The 26022-nt window shown below is 34.4% G+C and overlaps 1 protein-coding gene across 2 annotated transcripts; it reads left to right on the top strand.

The window, feature by feature from the left end:
- Nucleotides 1–1029: 1029 nt before the first annotated feature.
- LOC121422777 (testis-expressed protein 47-like) lies at nucleotides 1030–23562 on the top strand. 2 transcript variants are annotated; one of them, XM_041617963.1, is made up of 8 exons: nucleotides 1030–1157; nucleotides 6808–6880; nucleotides 7335–7438; nucleotides 8222–8422; nucleotides 9517–9576; nucleotides 20648–20711; nucleotides 22081–22176; nucleotides 23488–23562. In XM_041617963.1, the coding sequence occupies exons 1-8, from the start codon at nucleotides 1068–1070 to the stop codon at nucleotides 23529–23531; spliced, it is 732 nt and encodes a 243-aa protein (XP_041473897.1). In that variant the 5' UTR covers nucleotides 1030–1067; the 3' UTR covers nucleotides 23532–23562. The 2 variants fall into 2 exon arrangements, with proteins under 2 accessions (XP_041473897.1, XP_041473896.1); XM_041617962.1 differs by lacking the exon at nucleotides 1030–1157 and adding an exon at nucleotides 5845–6223.
- The last annotated feature ends 2460 nt before the right edge of the window (nucleotides 23563–26022 follow it).

Below are 26022 nucleotides of genomic sequence, written 5' to 3'. Positions count from 1 at the left end.
AAGTGTACGCGATTTGACAAAAAAGACCAAAATTAATGGTCTTGAACTCAGGAATTTTTTAAAGAATATTTTGTATTTAAAATAGATTAAAAAGGTAGAAATCATAGAGCTACGAAGTGGCAAAATACTTATTTCACACTGGTTGCCATCAAAACCAAGAAGAAGAAGGCTTATATACTTGTATTCGATAGTGGTAGTGTTTTCTTGATTTCTTGAAAAGGTGAAAACCATCCCAAATCATAACGCATTCAATATACTGGAGCCAAGTTCTAGATTATGGATGTCATTCTATATCATAACTATGAATAGATAACAATAATACCAAATGAAATTATACAATCGGGTTATTGTAGAACCATTTTGCTTGTCTCATACGCTTATCTGCCATAAATCTACCTTCACGAGTATAGGGTAAGTTCAATAAATAAACAATAATACACACGGTGCATATAAATGGGTATCGTAACTCTTCAGTTGTTTTAAAAAGTGAAGAAAGATGAGACGCGATATATAGCTCAGTCGGTAGAGCGCGGGTTTCGGATTCCGGTGTCCCGAGTTCGATACTCATATGGTGCGCTAGTGCCCTTTGGTAAGGCATTTATCCTCATTACCATGCAGGTCCCCCAGAGAGGACCTTAAGCCATTGGTCCCCTGGTTGCTTGCCTACAGACATTCGTGCTTTCTTAGCTGTCAGGTAAAACAAAACTTGGTATAAGGAGACAAACAGATGAAAGTTTGAGCAGTATCGGACAAGAGTTTAATCAAGTTTATGTTTTTAAACTTTGTAAAAGGTAATCGCTACCGGGAACTTCAAATAACTGATTATGACAATGGAAAAGTCGTCCTTATTAAACATTAGTTATATTCACTGATCAGTATCATTGTCAATGATTTACTCACTGAACGGCTGCTTTGAAGTTTATTGGTCTTTTCGAACATACTTTTACAATTTTTATTCAATATTTCTTTCAAAATTTTACAAATTTAATGAAATCCTTAATAAATCGGGTTTAGCGCCAGCTAGAGTTGAAAGATAGTAAAGTTGCTTTGACAACGACAAGCGAAAAATGGCAGGTGATCGAGCCGAATCTATGTACGAAAACACCAGATTAAATCTCCTCGAGGTCATAGAGGAGAGAAATCGTGCCCTTAATAAGGTGAGGATATACAAAAGGCATGAAATTATGATATCTCTGTTGAAAATATGTCTACGTTGTTAAAATATCGACTACTGAAGACCGTCGCAAATAGTCAAGTGGGTCCCGTTCCAATTTCACTTCGCCGGAGTTCTGGGGAAGAAATGGGCCAACTTGGGGGTTGTGGGTGGGTGGGCCATCGGCGTGATCGGTAACCAAAAACACAGCTGAAAAGAAATGAATGAAATGGAATGAATGGTAGAGTCCGCATCAGGTAAAAATAAAGCGATGGGACTCAATTTGAAACTTGAAAGTCATATAATATAGCTTGAGACTTTATAAGATATCGGATAGGGCCTAAAGACAATAAATTTGGACCTGTTTTGGGCTTTTAATTTTGCCCCTTTTTTTGCCTTTATTGGCTTTTGTTTTGGCAGTGAGTTTACAGGCCTATGTGGGGTGACCATAATTTGCGCACATTTTAAAAATTATGAAGTTGATTTTCAATCAAAAATTTGTCACAGTTCACTAAAAAATTAATCAAAATTATAAATACCAGATGGAAGGCAAGATCCCAACATCTTGAACATGCCCAAAGTCAAATTCACTTGACAAAATAATAAAGTATGTCAATGGTTTAGCTAGCTCATAGGCCTATCGCAATTTCAAAATTCCATGGCAATTGACTAGTGCGCACTCGGCTGAAAAAGTGTGACCTTAATTTGCGCGCAATCTTTTTACAAAGCTTTAGAATATAAATCAAGCAGACAAAGGTAAGATGAGTATATCGGAGGTTAAATTTGGTTGGTATCACATTTTACTTATTTATTTGGAGACCTCTGCTTGCAAACTGGTGATTTCTTGATGCTTGTCGAGAAGATCAGATTTTCTCGGAGTGGAGGCAAAAGGTAACAAAATTCATCGATGTTTTGCTAATATTTTCACAATTTTAGACCTTACGGCTTACATGTACCTTCAAGAAAATTACCTAAGTGAATAATTTTGGGTCACTTGTTCTGTTGGTGATATCACTTTTTCAAGATATTAATTAGATAAAGAGATACTCAAGTACCGTGTGCAATATTAGGCAACTCGCAAATTAAGGTCTGACCACCATTAGTTAACCCCAGGGCCCTTACTCGGACTAACTTGTTATATACATGTAAGTCTCACATTTAACTTGGACTCCAACATGGACTTGTGGAGCTGATGAATGTTTTTTTTTTAATTGCATGTTTCATTTTGATACTCCTACTAGTACTAACAAAGTTACTTCTATGCAGCCTGATAGGGCCTAGACTCTAGCCTAGTCATATCTGCAGACTCTCACAGCCCTTTAGGCTGTATGCAACAATGGCATAGATTATTGCCACCCCCTCTTGTGAGTCGTGTATGGTACGTTTTGAAAAGAAGTGTGCTGTTGACACTGACATTTACAACCTGTAGCAGCTGTGCTAACACTTTTCCTCGAATATCGCATGTAGTGCGAATAAAATTGACTTACATGTAATGATTAATTAGTTTCTTGTGATTATTTTTATTGCATTAGACAATCAACCATACAATTTTATTATAAAAATTGTTGTGGAATCCAAGGGCCAGGTATGTGCTTGAAATAGTTATTTAAGAAAACAATACACAATATTGACAGTTTTTATTCAAATTGATTTGATGTTTAGGTGTTCCCCAAGGTTTGGTTCAGGGGGGGGGGCCTTTTTACATTTGTTATCAATGATCTTTATTCTGTTTCAAACATTTGTTTTCAATAATTTTTGCTGATACTAATTATTTTGTAAAAAATACATTTAGTAGTGAATTCCAAAGAATTCTTGATTCAGAGAACTTTGTCAAATATATGTGAATGGTTCTCTTGCAAAAAGTTGATGATAAATCTTGAGAAGACTTGCTTTACAATTTTTAAACTATGACTGTTGATGATAAAGTATAAAGATGATAAGTATCAAGAAGACACATATGTAACTCAAAATAAATTTTTAGGTTTAGTCATAGATGATGAAGTTAAGCTGAAAAGAGCATGTCAATGTCACTTGTTGTAAATTGGTGTAAATCCAATTGGGGCTATTTATTGTCTCAAACAATTCATACAAAATACTTTTACACTGTATACTTGTTTGGGGTCATTCTACCATATACTGTATGGCTAATGGAATAACTTCAAAAGCATACAGTCTGAATTATAAGTAACACTCATCCCCTCTCACGATTTCTTCTTGTTTTACTAAGTATAGAATTTAGAGAGTTACAGAAATATGCAAGATAAAAATAAAAGGTTTCTATAATTTGAAAAAATCCCTGCCTAAAAGTAAACTCTCACTGATAAGATTTTTCCTGTTAATTGGCAGATGAAACTAAGTCATCTATTAGTATACATCTCCCTTTATAAATATATGAATATTTAGCTTAACAACTACCGGGTATTAAATATTCGGGACCTGAAGGTTGGAACAGTGTATCTTAAAGCTTGTAATACACAAGTTTTGTCTTTTAAGTGCAACTAAAATTATTGATATTGTCCACACACACAACTTAGAAACCCTGCTTATTGGGAAGGGTACAAATGTACCTATTTGTGATTGTTTTGTTTTAATTTTGTTAAACCATAATCTGGGAGCAGCCTCGATGGACCTTTGACCTTTGTTGCTCCCCAAATTCTATTTTTATTTTTCTATATTCTTAAAAAATGATTTATGCGGTTCTTTTACGGTCAGAGTACTAGTATTTCAAATAGTTATTTTGACCATGCTTTTTATTCTGATGTTTTGTGATTTCCTATTTTAATGATGTTATTGACATATATTTTATGTACAAATGTGGAAAATAAACTTTATGAGGGTACTTTAAAAAATGTTTATTTTTCATGTTCTGTATGGATAATGACTATTGTGCTAAACAAGGAGAAATGCAGTCTTTCTGAATTATGATCTGCTATTCAGTCATTGTAATTCATTTTGATGATTTAATATTTTTGAATAGCATATTGAGTAAATCATTTGTTAGATTCTACTCAACCTGCAATGACTTCAATTTGGCAATTGCCATCAGTAACATACCCAGAAAATATTCCAAGTTCAAATGAGTTCTATGACGACATTCAATTCAATTTCAATTCAAAATTTATTTCAATCAACCAATCATAAAAATACAGGTATATACAAATTAGATAAAAACATGGGATTGGGAGCCCCTAGAAGTTTTCATTTAAAAAACTTGTGGATGGGGCACCACCATGATACAATTAAATACAAATTAATTATGAGAATTTTAGGAAAGGATGAGAACTATACTCTGTCACTCAATAAATGCTAAATTTCTTTTCAACATCCTGAAAACATAACAACATTAACACAGATGTAGGGAATTAAAATTAATATTATTACATGTAACTATGAACAAAACTGAATACTGAATCAATTATGGTGGAAGCAGGATTAACATGCACCTCACTTTTCAATGCATAATTGCTATTAGTGTCAATGTCATACAGAGGAAAATGAAATCTTCATATTTTCTTTTAAAAGACATTTAAATTGATTTTTTTTACAAGAATAATTCCAACAAGTTAATGTACCAAATCTAGGTACATTTTGGGGATTTTTATTGTTTTTTTTAATTTATTTATTATTATTATTTTTTTTTGGGGGGGGGGATTAGTGAAAATATATTTTGTAGGTAACCTCTGTTTTGCAAAGTGTATATAACTCCTCTTGCAATCTAATGTAATGTTTAAATTGAAGAAAAAGAGAAGAATTGAGAGCTTTCTCTTTGACCAAGGGTATTTTTATTTGGGAATTCTTTAGATTGCTGACTTTTGTATGCTCTTCACCCTGAATGATCTACGGAAATGAAAGAAGAAAAAAAAGACTGAGAAAATGTTGAGAGATTCTTTACTCCTGATTCAAAAGCTGCCTTTGTTCAATATTTTGATAATGATCTTTTATTGATGTTGTTCAAAACGGAACATGGAAATGATTGAATGCAATGTAATGAAAGATAGAAAGTGATTGTTAGCTCAAGTGATGAGTAAAATAAACAATTCCTTCTGACGTGTTTGCACTATTAAAGATAAAGCTTTTGATTGATCAGTATATTCAAATACTGCATGAATAAAACACAAATAATCAATATTTCATTTAATGAGCTCTAAAGAATCATTGAGGACAGAGACAGATAGGTGTTACAGTCATTGTTGGCATCTCTGAGGGAAATTCCTGGATCAAACAGTTTTGTTTGTGCATTGCCATGGTAACTAGATGAAATCAGCTGCCACTTGGAACTGTATTAATGTAGATTTCACCTGCCCTCATGGTTTGGGTGTACAATATGAATAATTGATTGATTTCTTTTGATTACTGCCTCAGTGCAATTAAAGCCTAGCCAGTATTAATAATCTGCATGTAGTACACCATTGCTGCAAATTACTCAGATGTTAGTCAGAATATTGCCTTCTTTGAGGAGTCTACTGTGAGTCGTGGATTATTTTTCTTCTGTAGAATTGCCCTCACTTCTTAGGGAAATCTTCAACAGAAAAGCAATCTATTACTGTGGCATTGAATTTCAACTTTTGTATTATTTTCAACTTAGTGGTTACGGGGATTGAACTATATTGCCATTTTCTTTCACATCATTCTCTTCAGCTCAGTGGAACTGTCATTTTACCCACAATATTGAAACAAGATTTATTTGCTCATTCATATTGTGCATGTTGTCTGGTGTTTTTGTTGGATTTTTCATTTTATGAAATCAAGGCCAACTTCAAAAGGCTGGCATGCAGAAATCCAATCAGCAATAGACAGAAACCAGTGGTAATTGGCTTAAATGTTCAAGGAAGAAAGCTTAACTAAAAAGAGGACAGAAGTGGAATTAATTAGACTGGATGTCAAATGTGTTGACCTGATCATACTGAATTGTGTAAAAAATAATCATTTGTTATGGCAACGAGTCAGAACAGTGGAAAGCCTAGCCAGCCCCAGTACTATTGGGTAGATCCCACAGAGGTGTTGACGAGACCAAGACACAGTGTTCTTGATTCTATTCTTGGAAAGATTCGCAAAGCTGACCCTGATCGAGTAATGCTTCTCAATTCATTTGAGCGGTAGCTAAATTACTTCCTTTTTTTTTTTTCATTGAAACACTTGTCTCAAGATAAGCTTTATGTAGGTTCTAGAAAATAAAACCATGAGCTGATTTCTTAAGATAGGGCCAACATTGTACTTGTATGTGTTTATATCTTTAAGTCAACAATGAGTGTTTTTTTTTTTTTTACTTCATCATCCTCAAAATGTTCTTTCTGAAATTTTGATAGTCCTCAAGTTCACTCTCCCATCTATGTTTGACATTTAATACAGTGTTTAAAACAAAAGTTCAATATTTGAAATCAACTGCCACAATGGGAATAACTGAAAACATTGAAAAACAAATTTGAAGAACTAAATAACATTTGGATGACAAATGTAAAATTGAATAATTGACATTCCAACATTTTTTAACAGCAGCTTCCTAGGGGAGGGGTGCCTTTCAATTTTTGTTAAATTTTGTTCATATTTGGGATAAAAGATTATGAAAGATGTCTCTGATACATCTCAACCACAGCTATGTTCATGTAATCTGTACTGCACATCTCATTGACCTTTTCCCATTTTTATGCCTACAGAAATCCCTTCTTCACAGACTGGTTTATGTAGCAAAATTGACTGATTCATTACCAGAGAAGAGGATTTTAGGAGGTAAGAGTGGATAAAATCTTATCACTTGATTGTATCATGACTTCAAGATAAAGTATTCTTTGAAGTTATCTTTATGTAATTAAGGGATGGCATTCTTAAAATGAATATACAATTTTTCTAAACAAGATAATACATCATCAGTAAATGCTTTATTGAGAATATGAAACAATTTAAAACAGAAGGTTTATTTACAATTTAGATGCAACATGTATTAAATATCTTGGTGCTGTATTGTTTAAATTTTGAACACATTCATGTTTAATTGTACATTGGACTGAATGATATTGATATCTAGACATTTGTTGCCCTTATTTTGCTCTTTATGTAATTTTCTACTTGCAAGGTATCCACTTCCAGTTGATAATCTATAATTAAATTATTTTTCACGAGTTTTTTTTTTATAATGTCCATACTACTTTCTTGTTCTTCTCCCCCCTCCCCCCCCCCCAATCAGCTCACTATGAGAAACAGTTCAAGAATTGGCAGAACCAGTACCAGGGTGAAGGGGCTACAGGAATGTTGTTGGTTTACCCTCATCACTTTGTTCATCTTGTAGAGGTGGGTGTGTCTCTTTTAAAAAGTACAAATATTTTCAATTTGTGTGAGTGTTTATATGACACACTGGTGGATCATGAAGGCTCACCCCTGGATGATCTGCCAATGTAATGTTATTCTTAGAGGAGTCCCTGGGTCCATCTGCTGATGCCTTGACAATATTTTATGGTGACAATGGCCAATGATAACCATTTTTTTTAGAGAAACAAAATGTGAAATTAGAACAGATTTCTGCCTCCTCCCCATGTATGAAATCTTGGATCAACCCCTGATATGTGCTGTGATCGCTTTTTTATACGCCCGTCTCGACGGGACATATGGTATCATGCTCGGTGTCCTTCCTTCCATTAACTTTTCCTTGCAAATGCAAACTTGAGTTTAACTTAACCTAGGCTCATATAATTTGGTGTGTATGTATCCTAGGAAGCCTATGTATATTAATGTCAAAAGGTCAAAGGTCAAGGTCACAGTGACATATTTTCATCTAACCCCTCTGCAGTCCTTGTAAACACGATAACTACAGTTTAACTTAATCTAGGCTCATATAATTTGGTGTGTATATACTAGCATGGATCCCAGGAAGCCTATCAATTTTGAGGACATAAGGTCAAAGTTCAAGGTCACACTAATATGTTTTCATCATTGAAAATAAAAGAGTGATTACACACACACACATGCAACAACAACAAAAAAATGGTCTGTAGACTCCTGAACATATTTGAATAGTATTGTTTTACTACTTGAGAGGTTAAACTTGATCATTTTCTTTTTTTTTCCATTGTGCAGTCTTCAAGCGAGATGCTGATGGCCCTGATCCGTGACCTTCGTGACCTGATAGAGAGTAACACCTTGGTGGAGGAGAGTAAGATCCTGGTAGTCTCTAGCAATGTCCCAACCAGGCTCTTCTCCCAGTGGAGCTTCAGGGTGCTCAACCTTCCTGAATCCAGGCTACAGGAGTATGAAACCTCAGAGCCTATTGAGAAGCTGGTCAGTACTGTGTGTGATATTAGTTTAATATTAAATTTTGACGTTGAGGCACAAAGGTAGCCATATTCGTCCCTTAAGGCAGGTGTTTCATAAAGCCATTCGTGAGTAATGAATGACTTTACGGACAACTAGTAACCGTTCTTTGGAACTAAATCAATACCAGCAATAACTTGGGGGTATACTACAAGAAAGGGTCTCCAGCCCACAGGAGGCGGTTTCATAGAGCTATTCCTTGTACATGGCTTTACGTACACTATTTGCATGACCTATGACCATTTCTTATTCCAATGTAGCTGACTTAACATCTAGAACATGTTCAAGTTGAGTCAAAATTTGTGCATTACCTACAAATAGCTTTATGACATACCACCCAGATAAGGACTGTACCACACCTTCCGAAGTATAACTTACACTGATATGCACTCACTGCTGAGTCTGTTAAAGGAATTCCAGTTGTTAAAATTTTCCACGGAAAATTGATTTTGATGAAGTACTGTGGCTTTACTTTCACAATTTCACAACCTTAGTCTGCTTTGCAAACCCTTCACTCGAGTTGAGGGTCTGAATGAGCAGTCTTTTAAAATGTGGAGCAAATTGTGATGAGTTTGGTATCAGGGAATAAACACTTCACAGTACCATAGTGCTGTCTATACAGGGTCCCGTATCATGCTTTGGTTTCATAACTGATTTCAATTATTATCAATTGAAACTGTTGATAATATCTTTTTATGAACACTTATCATCTAATGCACTGTGTTATTGAATCTTGTTTTGTAGATTATTCTCAGATAAGAATTTGATTGATTATTGATTTCAGTGTAGAATTCACTATTTTCCTGAATGCAAAGTGCATTGAGAAGTCCTCCTGTGTGATCTAAATTGCACTTGATAAAAAGGTATCGCTGCTAAATTATTACTGTTATCAATGATTATTGATATTATTATTAATAAGGTTAATTGTTGATTTGCCTAAAATACTGAATGTCTCTCATTCTAATCATGAAGATATGTTCCATGTTTAATGTATCAAGAAAATTGCTCATTCATTGAACATGGCTTGATATAATGACGAACCTATAATATTTTTTTTTCAGGCACCAGAGTGTCTAGCCTTGATGCTTAAACTTGGATCCTATCTTAGCAAACAACCAAAGGTAAGATTCAAGTTTCAAGAAATCTCTTTCTCTCTTAAAGTATGCAAGTTTCAATACCTTAATATGAATTCCCATAAGACTGTCGGGTCTTTTTTTTTACACATATGCAAATAAGTTGAAAATAGCATTGGCTCTTGATGAGGGTGCAAATTTTTTTGTGTGTGTGTGTGTGTTCTGACAGATAGGCAAATTATAGGTTTGATAGCTTATTACTTGATATTCTATACTGTATACATATTGTTAAAGACGTGTATACAGGGGGTGTTTCACAAAGATTTAAGAGTGACATAAGTCATGCTTGAATTCAAATGTGCATTTGGTAGTTTACCTCATCGATGGCTACACAGTAGCAAGCTCCAACTGAGCATTTTCTGAGAATTCATTATACCACATCCTACAACAAAATTAAGGAGCAACTTTGAGCCATATTTAATATTTTGCAAACCACCGTATTAAAGGTTTGTACACTCTCTCAAAACCACAAACATATCTCGATCAAGAATGATAAAAAAAATTGATGAATGATTTTTTGCAAGGTTTGGCTATGCGTCGGTTCATGAGATCGGTGAAGTGATGCCTGTCTTAAATTTTTTTTGCCTGAACAATAAAAACAGAAACGAGTTAAGTCCTTCTGTTTTAATAATTCAACCCTCAAAATAGGAAGCAGAAAAATTGAAATGATTGCTAAAATTTGGAGAGGTGGCAAAAAAAGCGAAGATAGTGTAGTTTATCTAGTATTTTCTGTTGGAGGAGCAGGAGAAAATATACCGGTATTTCAGAATATTTGATGGTTGAATATCAGTTAAGATTATAAAGCTTTAATGATTAATTTCTGTTTTGGTATGTGAGGGTGTGTTTGTGCATACATGTATGTGTGTAATGATAAAAAAATAAGATATTGCAATGTTTACTTATAATGCAAGGGGAAAAAATGCCTTTCATTTAAAGAAAGAAAGGAAGAAAGAAAGAAATCAAGAAAGAAAGAAAGAAAGAAAGAGAGAGAGAGAAGAGAAGAGTAATAGAGACAAAGAATACCAGATATATTCAGAGAACATCTATGTAAAGCTGCCCCAAAAATAAATCGTCCTTAATCAAACTTTCAAATCCATCCATGTTTTTCATGAATAATCTGAATTCTTTTTAACATGCATCCCATGTTTTCTGAAGATTAGCATACATAATGTAAATGCAGCATGAAAATTGTCTTGCAAATGGTACATGTAAATTGTAATGTATGTTTTACAAGGAATAAGATCTACAGATAAAAGCTTGTTATAAAAGATCTGGTTGTAATTGGAATGCATTGATAGTGAAGAATATTAAAGTCAGATAGTCTTCTTGCTTCTTCTTTGTGTGTAAAGTATTACATTTTCCCCCTTCTCCTTATTTCTCTTTCACTTCTTTTTCTCCAGATTCTTCCTCTTCTTTCTTATTCTTCATGATTTTTTTTCTCCATAAAAGCTCATTTGCTTTTCTAAGTACCAAAATTAATTGAATCTGAGTTCATTATGATATGTAATTAATGAATGTTAAATAATCATTGGTAACTGGCTAATTTAATATAGGTTTATTTCATATTAGTGTAGAAATTGTAATTATCAACTTGTATAAGATTCAATACACACCACAGGTAAATACATCTATTAATAGATGAAAACATTATAATACAGAATAGTACTATGGAAAATGTCAATTTCTGTCATAGGCATTTTTGCTTCAAAATGAGTGAAAGAATTTCAAATAACAATGATAAATCAATGAGAAAATAAAAATGAGAACAAGAGAATGAAGATTTTGACTTAATATCAGTTAGATTTCAAGTAATATGTTACCTATGGCATAGGCGGATCCTGGGGGGGGGGGGGGCCGTCCCCCCCCCCCATTGGCAGAGCAAAAAAAAAGGGGAAAAAAAGATGAAAGAGGAAAAAAAAAGAGGAGGAAGGCCTGTGAATAAAATAAGATGAGAAGGACTTAAATAACTTAAAAGAATCTTTCATGTCGCTATATAAATTTTCGCTCGTGCTTCGCTTTTGCATTGCCTGTTCGGTGATTTTAATATCTTGTTCGAAATGGAGTTTAAATATAAAGATTGGATGTCAATATACAAAACATATGCCCCCCCCCCATTTGGCGAAGGCTGGATCCGCCCCTGCCTGTGGTACACTTGGGACCACATCAAGTACCACCACACAAATATTTCTAGTAAGCATATTCTGTGTGTGTTGCAGGTGGATATGGCTCCAGCTTGCGCACCTGCTTTGTCCGCTGGGCACTAGCAAACGCGGTGAATGACAGACAAAAATTATTTCTCACTTCTTGGGAAGATTTCAGTACAGGGCTTCCATTTTGTCTAAAACTTTCAAACATGAATCTCCATCTCCATCCAAAGCCAATTTTCTACTTTCAGCAAATCATACCTTTAACCGAAAAAACAGTAATTCTCTGAGATTTTGAGAGTCAAGAAGACTGACGTAGATCGCCCCTGGGGTTTCCAGCTGACAAATTCAACAAGTAGATGGAAATTGAAGGGCCTTGGCCTGGGAGTTGTTTTACAAGCCACTTCTGGTGTTGCACTAATGAGCCTATAGTGTCTTGTCATAACCTGAACACTAACGAGCCTAACCATGTAAATGCATGCATGTACCCAGGAAGCGTAACCTGAGCTCGGTTTTAAAAGGTGCCAAATCCATTTTTGACCAAAATTGATCTTTTACTATGGGCGGGAATTTGGGAAAAGGTGAATAGGATAGAGAATTCATTCCCTTGAATACAGTGTGGTCCATTTTAGCAAAATGCATTCTGGAATCTGGATGTGACTGTTTATGCTAAACTGCATTTTCCTACACATCCTTAAGTCTTGCAGACATGGCACAATGTACACCAATAATCAACAGAGCAATTAAGTATGCTGACATGGCACACCAATCTCAGACCTGCCAACCAGTACATTTTAGGCGTATTCAGTACGTTTTTGCAACGAAAATATGGCAGTACGTTTTTCCTTTAAAAACTATGTTTTTTGAAAATATTTTGTAATTTTTTTTTCTTTTTACAAAATCAATATTTATTGAGAAAAATCATCTCTACATGTATGTCTCTGTCTCTATTTCATAAAACATACACAAATATGGTTGTTAGATCAAAGTAATTTCAGGTAAATTTTTTTCAATAATTTTGTTAAAACCAGGATGAAGATATACACACGTTTCATCTGCAAGAGCAGTGCACATTTTAGCTTGCATACAGCTTGAGCGCCAGGATGAGCGAGTGCACCAAGCATTTTATTATGAAATACACTTTTGTGGGGGAAATACATTTTTTTATCACTATATACAGTTTTTCATTCCCAGAGGTTGGCAGGTCTGCAACCGATGTATCTTCATGACCATGTCAGTTCTCACAGACATGAGATTCCAAAGTTGCACTAACAAAATCATCTTTATTTCCTTAAAAAATTAATTGTCCTCTGGTATTTTTCATCCAGATAAGAAGGAAATTTCTGCTGCCTCTGCAATACCTGAAAGCAAAAAAAAAAGAATTTTGATTTCCGGTTATGCTAAGAGAAATCATTAGCTCACGAATCATGACCTTTCCATGAAATTGATGCTTTTGTGATGAAATATTTTGATGAATGGCATTGGGAATGATTTGCACAGAAATACAGTGAAATTGGAGTTATCACCTTAAAGAATGAATTCTTCCAACAGTGGATGTTGAGTGGTGTAGATGATGACTTGGACGTGTTACCGTCATTAGGGCAAATCAATTACTAAGAGATGAATGCTGGAGTTTCATAACCTTTCATCATTGTGGGAGACACGGGCTGTCTTCTTCAGAGTCATTTTCTCTAATTTGATCTGATTTGATTTTGATGCAATTAATTGATTTGATTTGATCTAATATGTTTTGTTATGGTTATCCGATTTGATATGATCTAGAAAAATGAGTATTGAATGATGATCGGATTGATTTGATTCACTCTGACTTGTTAAAGGAATTTGAATTGATTTGATCAGTTCAAGACCTGATTCATGTAATCAGATAAAATAAAAAAATCAAATCTGATCAGCATGATTAATAAAAGCCGGGTTTGAATTATGTTAGTTTGATTATGCTGATCAGTTTAGAGTTGGTTAATATTTTTTCAAGGGAATGGGATTAGTTTGTCATTGAAAAATTGATGGAAGGAGAAGCATAGGTCTATTTTATCTGCAAGCAGTTAAACTGATCATGCATACTTTTTTTGCATTTCAATACAACCCATACACCAAATAATAGAACACAGTTCTGTATTCAGGCTTCATTGATTTCCTTCAATATGTTGTTTTCACAGAGCCCTGCAATTGTCATAATTTTTTACCCATTTTCGCCAAATTTCATATTTAGACTGATACAAGCATGTTTTAAATATAATCCCAAAGTTGTGAAAAAAATCCCTTTGTGTTATACTTTAGCCTAATATATTATGTTTTTTTGATTGGTATCAGTAAAGAAAAACAACAAAAAAATCCCTGCTTCTTCTGGAATATATTGTACCTGATGGTTAAAGTGGATAATGGGTTTTTACTTTAAGAGTGTTTTTAACTTCCGCTATCAGCCCATTTGTAGGAAAATGTCAGATTTGTTAGCCGTGTATAGATCTTTATTGGATCATTAATAGGTTTGGCTTCCTGAATGGAAGCTAAATGACCCTTCACTGACTGCGTTTATGGTCTACCTTCATGGTATACATGTAAAGCTATAATGATCATTTTGACTGCAATAGTATGCATTAACCAACAAGTATAACTTTCCTTTCTTAACATATCTCTCAGTTTGCTATTGGTACACAATTTTTACATCAAAAAGTATTTGAAGATATTTGAATTAAACTTTAAATAAATGAAAATTCAATACTAATGAGTAGAAAAAATTGTTTTAAAAATACTGACTCTTTCTTTAGGACAAGATTTGGTCTTTATATTTCAGGATTTAGTAGCTTGCATGTATATTAGTTTCTTGTAACCTTTATGAAACCACACCCAAAAAAATATACATGTACATATACACAGATGGATTTTGTTTGTCATTGTTAAGACTTTCCAATAAGACAGCTAATTACAAAGATTTTACTCCTGGTTCAGTCATTTCATTTTTTTTTTTTTTTTTTGGGGGGGGGGCATTCTTCATAGCACAATTAGCATAGCTTTGCAAGTTTTGCAACATCTACATTTTAGTTGAAGGAAAATGGAACTCTTCTCTTTTTGAAGATCCCATTAACAAGCAGTTGTTGCCAATTTAATCTGCCAATTAACCCCTACCTTTCTCTGCGTGAAGCATGCATTACTTGTTATTTTTATTTCACAAAATTGACAGGTGTTTTTCATATATGCTTTTTGAAAGGTTTCTCAAGGCATATTGTCCTTTGATAACATGATTTTATGTAATTAGCTGTTGGCCTATAATCATGTGCCAATCAAATGCAATGAGACAGTTTGACATGCATACATGTATATGTTATCAATAACAAGTTGTCATTCAGTGACATCTAAAAATAAAAATAATTATAGACAGTTAGTACAACATCTCTATGTGCTTCCAAATGACCAGGATATTATTACCCCTGCTTTAGTGTGCCTTACAGCGCACAAGCATTTCAAGAAATAAATACCTGCCAGGTACCCCTTTGAGTGCAGCAAATTACACCATGACTGGGATTTGAACCCACATCCCTCAGATTCCAAGCCTGGAGACTAATCCACTGGGCCACATTTTAACTGGCTGTTTGGTGACATTTACTGGACCCTGGATGTATTTTTTTTCTTTTGTATATTTTCCTCCTTATCATATTTTCTGGGGAGGCAACTCCTTCTGAAATTTCCAGCCATCTCAACTATTTTATTTCAAAGCCAATTCAGAATATTTGCATTGTATTATTATCTTTGTTAGATGTGGAACTAGTTTAAGAGCAAATCTCTCTTGTAATATATAAATTTACTTATATGATAATGTTCAATTAAACTTTGAGTCTTTTCTTTTTTATGTGAGACATGACATGTCAAGGTCCATTTTATACAGTGTTTCTTTCAGGCGCCTATCCAAACCGGGGGAGGGGGCAGAAATGATCACCTTGTCAAATGAGCAATAACCTTTTTTATTTCATCATCAAATTTTTCAGTGACAAAGTCTGTTCTATTTTGTATTGATGTTTTTTCTTGTTTTTGCTTGTCAATTTTTTTTTGCAAATTTGCATTCTGTAAAAGTTTTACTCTGGGGCTACGCCCGGCCGTGTCTGGTGTTTACAAATGTATGTTTAATACAGCAGTAGCCTGAATGTTAATACTGCACATCTCAGCATATTCTCATTCAATACCTTGCCTTTATTTTTCTGTTGCTACTGCTGCATACCTGACATTGCACCATTTAAATTGAGATTGTAAATAATTCATGAACAATTCACTGATGATTGAATGATGTAAGAGGGGGAGATGAGATCTGAGCTCTCTTTTTAAAGAATTGACCTGGGCAGATTGAAAATTATTCTTTTAGAAATTCTTCAGAAATCTGCGAAACATATTTGGATACTTGAATAGCAACATTTAAGTTAGCCTAGCCTACATTGAAAAATTATTTTTTTTTTCCATTTTTGTCTCGCCTGCATAGCAGACTAGAGTGAGACTAGGCGGCGCTTTTCCAACGGTGGCGTTGTCAACATTGAAATCTTAACCAAGGTTAAGTTTTTGAAATGTCATCATAACTTAAAAAAAGTATATGGACCTTATTCCTGAAACTTAGACATAAGGGTTATCAAGTATCTCTGAACATCCTGTGCTAGTTTCAGGTCACATGACCAAGGTCAAAGGTCAGTTACGGTCAATAAACTTAGACCATATCGGGGTAATCAATATCAAAATCTTTAAACCAAGGTTAAGTTTTCGAAATGTCATAACTTCTAAAGTATATGGATCTAGTTCATGAAACTTGGACATAAGGATGATAGTGTATCACTGAAGATCCTACCTGAGTTTCAGGTCACATGACTTTGACCATGTTGGGGGTTATATTTTGAATTGTCATCATAGCCAACATTTTATGGATCTAGTTCATGAAACTGAGACAGATCAAGTATCCCTGAAGAATGAGGTCTCACGGGCCTAATTACTAGTGGTAGGCCATAGATATTCATTCGAGCCAACCCATTGCTATTTTTTTTTATTTTGATATGGCTGATTGACAAAGTGTATGTATATGATTGTCCATCTAACACTGATTCTATTTTTGGTAATTACTGAACTTCCTTTTCCCTAATTGGGAAGAAATATCACCAATTTTGGACTATATTTTGACTGGCGGAAGGATTAGGGCTATTTTGCTGTTTGAGTTGATGAATCTGCTCCCCCCGACGGTGACTTCAAACACGCCAATTTATTTTTAAAATGAGCCGGTCGAGGGACCCTTTTCTGGTCAGATATGGATTGCCAGATATAAATCCTATCCACTGGTAGTAAACATTCGACCCCCGAATTTCATCCTTATTTTTAATGAATTTTTTAAAGTGCCAATTTAACACATGAGTCTATGGGGAATGAATTAGGCCTGTGAGACCCTGAACATCCTGTGCGAGTTTCAGGTCACATGGCTTAGGTCAAAGGTCATTTAGGGTCAACGGAGTTTATCGATCTAGTTCATGAAACTTAGGACATAAGAATAACCATGTATCCCTGACTATATTATGCTTGTTTCTGTTTGGGGTATTTGTTGAATTGGCATCATAACTTAAAGTTTATGGATCAACACATGTAGTTCATGAAACATCTATACATATTAAGGGTAATCAAGTATGAATTATTATTTTGCACATGTCTTAGGTCACATGATCATGGTCAAAGGTCACATGATCGTGGTCAAAGGTCACATTGGTCAATGGACATGGTATTTTATAATCATATGAGTGTTTACTTTTTTGAATAATTTCTTAATAGCTGTTTTCAAAGTCGGCACTTTTGCTATATGCAGTCGCGACTGCCAGAGGCGTTACTTGTTCTTTGTTTCAATTTTATTTGTTTGAATATTCTTGACTGTCAAGTGTGAACTTTATACTACTAGTATATGATTGATGTGTAATGCACATGTCGGTAGAATTTTAGACAGTGATATTGATATTAAAATGCCCCAAACATATCAAAACAACTTCCTAACAATGCAGCTAATTTGTTAAGGAAATGTCAATCTGCTTAGATGGTCACTTTGCTTTTCTTCATTTATACATTATAATGACCCATCAGTCACAGCCTGTAATGACCATCACAAAAGTTTCATACAGGGAAGATCTTGATGCTTGACGTCACAAATAAGAAGATCTTAAAAGAGTAATGAGAAGATAATGAGGACTCCAGTTTTTCTATTTCAGTAGTCTTAGTATGATCATTATACTAATCCTAGTTTGCAGTGGTGGGCTCAGCTATATTTGTTGCTATTACGTGCATGTACGTCATCACACTGTAAGATCTAATAGTATTGTCCTTCAAAATTTCTTCAGAGTTTTGCTTTTATCTGATATGAAAAATAAGATAACTCTACTTTGTAGTTCAACTTCTACAGAAGGTGCTATGATCAATGATAGTTGCTACTTGATATAAGCTTTAGCATAGAAGGATATTATCAAACACATGTCTTGCCCAATTTAATCTAATACACAAACACTGTACATGCAACCCCCTTCCTGGTTTATGAAGCTATACAGTGCGTATCAAAAAAAACGGGACAGATTTGAAAAGTCTATAAAATTTTTGTTTCAAATAATGATGTCTATATTTTGGTGTTAATAGATGCTCTAAGGTCTTATCTTTGAAATGCAATTTAAAAAAATAAATTTTATTCATGCTTGAGCGAACACGGGACATTTTTGTTGGGGGTTCAAAAAGAGGCTTGCGCCAGAATTGCAGAATATGTGTAATACAATGATCAGACTTCTTGCTAATCAGGAGACTTCCTCTTGACCTTTTCATTATCTGTGCCACAATTTTCGAATTATGCTCTCAAATTTCATTTACAAAGTTATTTATTTAATTGAATTATTTTGTTTTTTCATTTAATCTTCTCTTACCTTTTAATTTTCCTTCATAAGTAACTGAGAAAAGAAGATTTTTTTTTGTCAACCCAAGCAAGAAGATTTGAATGATTAATTGGGAAAACTTGTGATTATTAAAATCGTTTTATTATGTGAAACAAATAATGTTATGTACCTTTAAAAGACATGAATCTATTTTTCAATGGGTCATTAATTCCTTGACCAAGTTTAATTGCTTGACAGGAAACACAGGAAGGGATTCATGTCTTTCAATGACAATGGTGTATTGAGTCAATTTTGAAGGAGCTAGATATGGCAGATCGGGTAAAATGTATTAAAAAGTTGTGAGCGAGCGAAGTGAGCACGCAAATATTCCCACTTTTTTAATTACAATATCAAATTTTGTGATAGATTTTGACATAATATTCAGAAAATAATATATTTTACTTTCTATCTGTCCTTTTATTTCCTGTCCACTTTTTTTGGTCATGATTTTTTAATGGGGGGGGGGGGGAGCAACCCGAGCGCCCACCCATCTGTGTGGCTTTGTTCAAAAGGCACCATAATCTTTGTAGCACATAATGAAAGGATTTGAATAAAAAAATCCATGCTCTCCCATAATTCGGTTGAAAAAAAAATAATTTTAGCTTGAAGGAATATTCAAAGCTAACAGAGAGCATATTAAAAAGAAATAACAGAATAATTCAAGCAAATAAATAGATCTGAAAATGAATTTTGACCGCATGATTTGAAAATTATGGCAAAGATAATGAAAAGGTTAAGTCTGCTAATAAGCAAGAAGTCCGATCATCATATTACTCATATTCTGCAATTCTGGCGCAAGCCTCTTTTGAACCCCCAACAAAAACGTCCCGTGTTCGCTCAAGCATGAACGAAACTAATTTTTTTTATTAGCATTTGAAAGACCAGACCTTAGAGCACCTATTAACACCAAAATATAGAAATAATGATTTGAAACTAAAATTTTATAGACTTTTCAAATCTGTCCCGTTTTTTTTGATACGCACTGTATAGATGTAATATACTTGTGTAGTTTTGAGCCTGTTAGAAGTCCTATTAAAGTTGTCAGCAGTTTGCAAGAATTATCATTCAAGCAAGCTTTCGGTTAGTACAAACATGGTTTTTGCTGCTCTATTGATTGAAGTCTTTACATGAAATTGAGAAAGATGAATATGAAAGCATGTGAAGAACATGGTTTGAAATAGCATGCTCTACGAACAATATCTGAAAACATTTATGAAAGCAAAATATTCTGTAGATAGCAGCATAAATTTCATGTATGAATCCTGCTAAATTTAGCACACGTATTTAGAAAGGTTTTATGATTGATATATGCATCTTTGTTTGGGGATGCTAAATTCTTGCTTGTTGCCATGATTTGAGTCCATTTTCTATTTAAGAGTTCACAGATATAATAATAAATGAGTCCTATTAGACAGGTGGGGGGGGGGGTTCACAATGATTTTCAAAGATTTTTAATTCAAAGTTTGACTTAAGGTCACACTTCCCATTTGCATGAGTTATAAAACACATCTTGCATTGGTCAAATCATGCTATGCTGATTAGCACTACTGCATATTTATCAATAACATTGGGCATTAAATATGTGTACACCAATAAGGATGACTATGAGCTACACTTAAGTAACACTTTAATCTTTGTGAATCACCCCCTTAGCAACTTATATTACCGTTGCACAGTATAATAAAAGTGTACATTCATTAGGGTATTTTCCTCAGTGCATGCACTTAATTGAGCATAAATCTTTCATGAAAAATTGGCTTTTAATCCGTGGTTTTAAAACCACCATCATGAATTCAGGCACATAGTGAAAAGTGAAAGTGGCTTCAGCCCGCTTTTACTTGTAGCTACCATCCAATGAATGTACGCATACATTGAACACACATTCTGATTGAGATTTTGATCGTATATGAACTCTTTCATGCAACTTGATTATCATCGCCAATTTTCTTTACTGTTGTTTGTTTTCTTTTACTCCAGATCACGTTAAAGACTGTAATGGATCAATTACATGAGAAAGTACCCGACCTTCTCATTCCTCAAGGTCAGTCATACATGTTATTGTTTGGTTTGATGAATGAGATTATTTCAACCAGAATTAATGCATGTGGGAATCTTGCTTTCTGCTTTGCAGAGCTCTTGATTTCAATACTCGCCCTCTGTGCTCTGTGAGTGAGGTAAAGACTTACCTTGACTTTTGTCAAAACGGAAGCTTCAATATTTTGTAGTAAATATATATAAAAAAAAGAAAAATCTCTGAAATACATTTAGCATAGTAGTATGCTATTTAAAATAAAAATCTAAAAAAATTAAAAACGGGAAAGATGAAAGAAGATTGTGGCAAAATGGGATTTTGCGTAATTGCTCTCTATCTGTGAGCTATCGCACAAAACAGTAAAATATTTTCTCACAACGCCAGAGATGAGACTTTTCTGCAGAAATCCTGCAGGCATGTTTTCATCATGTCGTTAGGATAGTAGGAATGCCACTGTGATAGACGCGTAGAGGGGGTGGATGTTTCATAAAGATGTTCGTAGGTTGCGAGCAAATTTGTGCACAACTGGTGATCCTTTCTTACAAGCTACGTCAACTCCAATGAAAATTTGGTGCACATAATTTACCCCACAAAAAAGGTCACCAGTCGTTGGTAAAATCACTTGTAACTTGCACACAGCTTACACCCACCAGGATTCCTTACGATTATGTAGCACAAACTTATATGGTGATGAACATATTTGCTAGTTCTGCATACCTACATATTTAGACCTGCAACATAACATGTAAACAAATAAATAATTCTGCATAGGAAATGTACCGGTATTTAGTGTCTATCTGCTGGATATTGACAAGTGTTTCTATTAAAATAGTTTTAAGTCTTGTATTTTTTAACCAAATTGCAGTGATTAATGAAATTGAATTCAGAATCAATCAAGACAACATATTTAGGAGAAAAAAAATAAGGGAATGCAGTTACCCCTGCTGGAAATGTATTAAAGAATAGTTCTGCCATATGTTTTTAACCAAACTTCATGGATTGAATAGAATGTTCAGAATAAATTAAGGCAACCCTTGCTGTATGGGGAAAGATAGATAATGAATCGTAAAATTGGAATGTTGATACAGGATGTGCTTGCAGCCTGAACAAGCAAAAGAGACATCACATAAGCTCATTATACAAACATGAAACTGCTCCATGCAGTGATTTAGTGAAAAAATAATAATACCTTGAGGCCAGAACCCACAATATCAAGTACTTTGTAGCTGAGCGACACTCTTTGCATACAGAGTGATTGTCTATCCATCATGTTGTGTTTTTTCTGTTAGCAAAGCACTCAGCAGTGCTTCTCCTGGGTGACATAACTCAATGTGAGTGCATCACCGATAACATTCATGCTCTTTGCTTCCAACGGCAGATCTGATTGGCTACCTGCTCTTCACGCCCGACCTTTGCACCCCTGCCGAGTTTCTGAACAAGTATGACAAGCCGATGGATGTAGTTTTAGATAATGGTGAGTTTATCTTGGTCTCATATTGTTACCAGTTTTTTCACAAAACTTTTGATTTAGAAATGAAAGTCATTTGATAAGGGTTAAGTTTTGACAAATCCAATAAAATGACCATCTAAGTATGTATGTGTGTGCCAAATAATTCTGGTAGAAAATGTGTAATTGCTGAGAAATTAGCAAAATGAGTATGGTATACAAGCTAGAAGTTTGTCTATTAAAGCAATAAAAATACCCTTTTCCACATATATTTATATGTTCAATGTACTCCAATCAGTTCATGTATTTGATGCAGGATGTGATGAAAGTAGAAACCACAGAAAGTTGGTTGAATTTTTGAGGATTTGTTTTATTTTTTCAAAGCAAAGTGAAAAACATAAATTTTAAACTAATATCATAATTGTGAATCATTTATTTGAGTCATTTTAATGATAATACACAGAAAATATATGAATTGTTCCTGATGGTCCAAATTGTCCTTACACCTTTGCACAAGTTTTTTTTTCTATTTATCCTCAATTGAGGTACTTTATTATTCATAAAATATCAAAAGATACAGGTTTTTACATTAACAAAATTCACATATCACACAATGTTCAATATTTTACAAGAAATACAAAAAAAATACAATAAAATATGTTACTTACACTACCAGTCACAATTCCTCGGCCCGCTGTCACCCGTCGAGAACCAGAGAACAATAGATTCAGTGGACTGAATCCATTGTTCTCCGGCTCCAACAGGCCAGCCAACAGCGGACCTTAAAAACAACACCTTTGCACAAGTTGGGCTTCCGATAAACACATGCATGTAAACATTCTTTATTGTTCCATAACTCCACTCAGATATGTAATAGTGAGAGGCAATCAATACCAATTGAGCATTGCATGCACAGAAATTGGTGAATATTTGGAAATCGAGAATCTTGTTCATCTGCTGAAGAGCACTTAGTGTGATTGGTAGAATAAGGTGTATATATTTGTTCTTGTATAAAGGCATGTTGAGATCATTCTTTAAACTGTACCTGCAGGTATGTGCATCAGTGTTTATTTGTACCTCTGTATATAATGTATGATCTTGACTATGTGATCCTTTTTTATTTCTCTCCCTCTATTACTGTTATGGAAACTCTTGTTCCTTCTTTTCTCCAACATCCCAATCTGATCATCTCTCCCTTTGTATATTCCTCTCTCTCTCTTTCTCTCCCTTGCACTCCATCCCCCCATCTTTCTCTTGTGTTTTCCTGGCTGTCTCCTTTCCTTCACTCTCTCCTCTCTTCTCTCTTTCTTTCTCTCCCTTGTATTCTTTCACATATAGAACTTGAATGGCCTCTTCCTACCAAGAACTTTCCTATCAACTGAATCTCAAGACTGCATTCCAGATGATCACATTCAGAAAATAAGATGAGGATGTTCCAATACGAGTCTCCACAGGGCCTTGGATATCAAACCCCTCCCTGCAACCAGAAATTCATTTTGGAGCGGGTGGTAAGGGTGTCCATGAGAAGAATAATATCCTCTGGGTAACTGGTCCTCTTGAGACCCCCCCCCCCCCACCTTGAGGTGAGCTGTGTACTAGATTTATTCATGGTGGACTCTTCCAAGGGAGTTTCCCTTCAGGGGCAGTTGTCTTATCTACAACATTTCACTGTGCTGAGAGATCTTGGCCCTGTCTTACAAAGAGAAGTGGTTGATTGAAATCGTCAGATTGTACGGTAGTTCTTAATCTGTGAGATATTCATTTTAAATCAATCGCAATTTGATTTCAATCTATTGCACTTCTTTTTGAAATAGAGTGCTGTATTACTCACTGACCATGACAGGCAAAATATTAATTTTCCGGGGGTTACTTTTCATAACCTACTGCCTAAATGTGCAACATTTGATAAGCTTTAACATTGCAGTGAATGGAGATTTTTCATGGCTCCTTTTTGAGTTTCAAAGGCTCTTTTGAACATTTCAGGGGACAAATCACCCCAAACCCCATGCAATTTTTGCCCCTGGACCAAGATTCGTGTCTTTTGAAAGAGCAACCATACTTTGCATATCAGCCCTGTCTTTGATGAAATATTTTTTCTGCCAAAAAATAAGGATAGATAACGAACTTGCATTGTAGCAATCTCACAAACTATTTTTCTATTGGTAGTGTTGAATAATTTTGATAATGTTAACCTACTAAATATCAAAGTCAGGTATAATACATATCATTCATATTTTTAACACATAAATCAACATAGATTGTTTTTACATTTAGGTGTGGACTTTCTTGTTATGTTTCAGGAAATACATCTTTATATGGTGTGCCTTTATAGACTTTGACCTTTACATGTTTATGTGTCTTTTCATTCTTAGTGCAAAACCTCATTATTTATCTTTTGAATAATATTTGAAATGGTGTAGTTTATTGTAAATAGGTGTATATTGTGAATAACATTGTAAATGAGAATAATATTTTAAGTGCATATTATCTTTATGCCTCTGTTAACTGAATATTTCAGTGTATCTATCAGGCTAATAAAGATTATATCAAATTCTAAATTGTCTGTGTTCTTTCATTATTATGTTACATATTTATATTGCCAATAACACCTTAGTTTGAGATGTGGTGTTGGTGTCGAGAGTGAGAATCCAACACAGAATGTGGGTTTTACAAAAATAATGCCAATAACAACACTCTTAACACCTGTGAGGTTAGCCCCAACACCGGGGTGGGTCCACGAGGCGGGTGGTTCATGAAGCTAATAGGTCAATTGGGTTATTATTTTCCCACAAGGCCGAGGGTGCTGAGGCTGATTTTTCTCATGGTGTTCTTTTCATTTATTAGGATGTTTGCATCATTATAAATGTTTCTGGTAAGCATATTCCCCAATAAAAACTGCAATGTTATCTGATATGTTGTGGATGATAACAGACATTAATTTGGTGAAGCTTTGGTAAATCGGACAATATGATTAATATCATCTCACTTGCTCATACCATTAAAAGTTGGCAGTTGAATTCTTTCCAGCCGTTTATCATGTTTATTCTTTGTGAAAATTTGAAACTGTAGTTTTAAATGTTTTTTAGCGTTATTGTTCCTCAGTTATTTTTGGGTTTTTTTAAAGGGTATTTGAGCAACTTTGATTCTGTTGACTGGAAATTTAAAAAAAAGCTACAAGCAAAGATCAAATTTGGAAATTTTCACTTCAGCCCAAGATATGAAGTTGAAAAGTGCTTTTATAAAAAAATCTTGTAAAAATATAATATTGTCTACAATGAAGAAAAGGCTACTTCAAAATCTTACATTGATGTAGACAAACATCCTAATAAAAGGAAATGATGATTTTAGAAAAATTGGCCTCGTGGATCCTCGGCCTCATTTACCCTCGGCCCTGTTAACTCTTGGCCGCGTGCCTGCCCCAACGCCAGCCTCATTTCATGTTCAGTGCTCCAGCAATATAAATCAGTGTAAACAGTATCGACACCAGATGTCAACACCAAACTTAAAATCATCCATCTGACCCCTGGGCATTCCTTGATAAAGCTATCCATGCGTTTAAATGAGATAATCAAAATGTCACTACTTTAGTAAACTAAAGTAAACTTTCTATAATTCTTATAAAATCTTGGCAAACAACAGCCTTTGCATTCAAATTATTATTTACAATGAGAATTTTTTATTTTAAAAATATTGAATTTCATCTACAGTTGATCGGAATACAAATGTGGTAAATCTTATTTAACGGTTGAAAAGGTCACCGTTTATGTAAAGAGACGTGCACAGACTACGAACAGCTTCTTAAAAAGACTACTCTGGTATGCGTGGGCATTATGTATAACACCAAATCCTCTTGTGCATTATTAATACTAGACA

The sequence above is a fragment of the Lytechinus variegatus genome, chromosome 10, assembly GCF_018143015.1.
Source record: "Lytechinus variegatus isolate NC3 chromosome 10, Lvar_3.0, whole genome shotgun sequence".
Taxonomy (NCBI): domain Eukaryota; kingdom Metazoa; phylum Echinodermata; class Echinoidea; order Temnopleuroida; family Toxopneustidae; genus Lytechinus; species Lytechinus variegatus.
Note: the sequence above shows the minus strand (reverse complement) of the source record. Positions and strands in the feature narration are given on the sequence as shown.